At 37.4% G+C, this 4,168-nt stretch overlaps 1 protein-coding gene across 1 annotated transcript; it reads left to right on the top strand.

Moving 5' to 3' along the window:
• Window positions 1-808: 808 nt before the first annotated feature.
• LOC103140272 (histone H1-like) lies at window positions 809-1,506 on the top strand. Its single transcript, XM_007555339.2, has one exon. It carries the CDS (start codon window positions 837-839, stop codon window positions 1,476-1,478), a length of 642 nt encoding a protein of 213 aa, XP_007555401.1. The 5' UTR covers window positions 809-836; the 3' UTR covers window positions 1,479-1,506.
• Window positions 1,507-4,168: the final 2,662 nt, after the last annotated feature.

Consider the following 4,168-nt stretch of genomic DNA (forward strand, 5'->3'; position numbering starts at 1 on the left):
GTCACTGGTAGTACAGTACTGTGATTTAAAAATTATATTTTTCCTCTGATGCAATACATGTTGAGAGTAATATCCTAGTATACCAGAAGTTAGCCACACACGGATGTTGTTATGTTCAGATTCCTGAAGAGGTCTACCTTAATGTTATGAGGGTCTAAAAATCAATCTGAAATCACTGCTGAGTGGATCAACATTGTTTTCTCATTTTCTTGGGTGAACCTAAATAGGAATAATTGGAGACAAGCAGCTAATCCATTCTGCTGATGGATTAGCAGAAGTGTTTCCTTTCTGGTAACCATAAGTATGTTTCATAACAGTGTTCTATAACAGTTATTCACCGACAGCTTCCATGTGTTTGCTGCCAGAGAAATCCTTCCCCTTAACCCTCCAACAAATTGCACCACCTCAACATTTTCACCAGTACTTTGCTTAAACATGTATCTGCTAACGAAAATACAACATGTATACTCTATGCAAACCGATTTTAAATGTTTTAGGAGACGAAATGTGTAGAAAAACCGCCGCTCAGCGCACAAAATCACAGCGTATCTGACAGGTCTGAAGGGTGCTGGGAAGAAAATACAAAGTTCTGGAAACCAAATACAACGGTACTACATAGAGAGGAGGGTTTTGCTTCTGTTATAGCAACATTTAAGTTATAAGAGCTTTATTTAGTTAGGATTTTAAGCGTAAAATGAAGCCGAGAAAACACAAGTGTGGCCATGTTTGAGGCGGCAGCGTAGCGGCGGCCTGAGTTGTCTCTTCACGGTTCTCACGTCTGTTATAAGTCCCGCCTCCCGCTCTAAACTTGACATAAGAGATATCAACTCAGAAACATGACGGAAGTAGCTCCGGCGGCTGTCAGATCCTCGGCAAAACTCTCGATGAAGAAGTCCGCTTCGCGGACCAGGAAGGATGGACCCAGCATCTCCAAACTCATCGTGGACGCCGTGGCTGATTCCAAGGAACGTAAAGGGGTTTCTCTGGCGGCGCTCAAGAAACTCCTGGCCAGGAATGGCGTCGACGTGACGAAGTCCAACAAGCGCATCAACAGCGCTATTACCAAGCTGGTGACAGGTGGAAGCCTGAGCCGCACTAGAGGGACCGGAGCATCCGGGTCCTTCAAGATAGCTAAACCTAAGGCTAGAAAGAAGAAGCCCAAACCCGCAAAACCAGTGAAGAAGGCAACTCCGAAGAAGAAGAAGAAGGCTCCCGCCAAGGCAAAGAGACCAGCCGCTAAGAAGTCACCGAAAAAGTCACCGGCGAAGAAACCAGCCAGGAAGTCTCCGAAGAAGGGACCGGCAAAGAAAACAGCCAAAAGGGTAAAAAGGAGCCCTAAAAAGACCACCAAAAAGAGCCCCAAAAAGAGTCCCAAAAAGGCCACAGCTAGGAGGCCGAAGCCGGCTAAGAGACCGGCAGCCAAGAGAAGCCCGGCAAAAAAGCGCCCAGCTAAGAAGGCTAAGAGGAGCTACTGGTAAACACCTGCTTCACCCACTGCGCAAAGCACCAAAGGCTCTTTTAAGAGCCACCACTCCTCCAGCTGAAGAAACGGTTCCTAACAAGCATATAATCAGTTACCTTAAAAATAGAATATATTTTCTGACAGCGATTTATTAAATAAAAGACGGTTAAAACAATATTCTGGTTTGATAGGTAGTGAAATTAGGACAACATACACTTGTTAGATTAGCTCAGATTATTTGTTGCCAACCAGTAATTGTTGAATTGTATCACTGAATACGGAGATTAATCCGTATGAAAAACCTTATAAAAGGATTATCAGTCAACAACAGCCACTCTACTGCGCATGTCACATTCAGAATGCAGGCAAGAATATATTATGTTTACAGTAAGGCTAATAAAATAATTTCCAACTCGACGCCAGCGCAGGGCTTCACTCCGTGCAGCTCCGTCAAGCAGCTTTGCGGTATTTGTATTTTTAGCACATCGTCTCTGTACCTCACACTGCCTTTTGTTAAACCCGCTGCACTTTTGAAGGCTTGGTTTGTCAGCTGCCTGGATGGATTCAGCTACATTTTTAATTTTCCCTCTAATTGTCACCAAATTAGAAAGAAATGATTTGCACGCTAAATATAAGTTTCAATTAAAAAAAAAAAACAACAACTTAGTTTTTATGAAAAAAGTAAGTTGCTCTTATTGCTCACTATGTATATGTTCGTCTTATTTAGAGGGACTTCACTGAGAGCTTATTGTGAACAATTTGCTTTAATATTTGCTAGTAAGTAAAAGTTTGGTCCATTTTCTCTCGTCATTTATCGACTCTCCTGAATTTTATGTTTACTGGTCATTAAGCCGCATCTCATTCACTAAATTTAATTTGGTAGAATAACTTATTTTATCACATTGTGTGTGATTAACAGTTGTAGTACGCCGATAGCAAGTTAGCTAATATTAAAACCGCAAGATAAATGCGGGTAACCATGGCAACTACTGAGCGTTTAAAGGCCGGCCGGCTCTTACAGGCCAGTTGCGAAATAATAATAATAATAATCCATCTTTACTAAACAACATTTACATTTTGGGTGTTCCATCCCTAATCAGGACAGCTAAGTGATTAAATCCATCTGAATATTTACATCCTCAAATAGTTACATTTACATTTACATTATATCTAGATGCCTCATTAAACCAAAATAAGATACCACCCATGGTGGTAGATTTGAGGTCACATTAAACTTATAATACAAGAGTTTAATCAAAGGTAGCAGAACATGAAACAGTTTTTTTTTAAAAGTCAAAACAAATAAAAATAACCATTACAGATACAGAAATCTGAGACATTTACAGAATAAACTAAGTAGAAGCATATCAATCCTGGCTAAAGCTAGGCATATTCTGAATAATAAATCACTTAATATACTATATAACTCTCTGATTTTGACATATTTAACATATTATTCAGAAGTGTGAGAAATTAATTAAAAAAGCTCTTTGCATCCACTAAGTATCTTACAGAAACGAGCCATTAGAATCATCCATAATGTTGGTATTCATGAGCACACAAACCCATTATTATTAAAATCTAGAATTCTTAAATTTGAAGATCTGGTGGAATTTAAAATTGCTCAAATTATGTTTAAGGCATCTAATAAACTGCTACCTGAGATCATGCAGAGCATGTCTTATGAAAGAGAAAGGGGATATAACTTAAACTCAAACTTAAGGATTTGTAGTACACACACAAGAAAGAACTTTTGTATTTCAATTCAAGGGGTAAAATTATAGAAGTTTAATGAGGAGTTAAAGTCAAAATAGTGTAATTCATAAGGAAATATAAGGAGGTCATTTTCACAAGATATAGAAAGACGGGTGAGAGAACTAATGTGTTCATGTAAACACGTTACATGAACATGAGTGTGTGGGTATGGATATATACCCACACACACACCCACACACACATATATATGGATGGTTTACCTGCCTATTTTTAGGCAGGTAAACCAAGATAAGATGGAAAACTAATTAACATGTCATTTTCTATTTTTTTAATGAGACTCAATCTAAAAATATTGTACTAGTTTATGGTGTAGGAGTTCATACGTTTCTAACTTCTTCGTACTTCTTTTCATGTATGTTGAGATTATTGAACAAAAATATGTATTTTGCATTCCTTGTTTATGTGTGATTTCATACTTCTGTCGTGTTTAAAATAATCAGCACAGACCACAAAAGTATTGATATCCAAAGTATTATTCATAATTCAGTTTGAGATGAGAACATTTTTCAAAACTTACAAACCTTCAAAACTATACAGAAAAAAAGATGTTTAAAGAAAATTACTACAAAATAAATTAGTTCTGCAAACAATAAATCATGTGAATCTGAAAGTCAAATATTAAAATCAAAACTAAAATATCAAATTTTGCAGAAAACATTCAAACCAAACTATTTGAATTAGTTGAAATTAATTTTGTTTCTAGATTTAGATGTTTGAAGTTAAGAAAACCTGGGTTGACGAGGGAAATGCACCAAGTACTCTAGAATAGGTTTTATGGATACCAATGTAGTAATTCCCTTTTACATGAACATTTGAGAAATTAATAATTAACGTACAAGTTTCTTGCGCTTAGTTGTATTTGTGTGGCCCTAAAAAGGGCCTTTGTGGTTTTGATGGTAAACAGCGAGTTTACTTGGAGCTGGTGTACTT

This window comes from Poecilia formosa, unplaced genomic scaffold (genome assembly GCF_000485575.1).
Source record: "Poecilia formosa unplaced genomic scaffold, Poecilia_formosa-5.1.2 Scaffold69, whole genome shotgun sequence".
NCBI classification, from domain to species: Eukaryota; Metazoa; Chordata; class Actinopteri; order Cyprinodontiformes; family Poeciliidae; genus Poecilia; species Poecilia formosa.

Excerpts from the sequence above, each read along its gene's own strand:
- LOC103140272 (XM_007555339.2), top strand. The coding sequence starts at position 837 with ATGACGGAAGTAGCTCCGGCGGCTGTCAGATCCTCGGCAAAACTCTCG.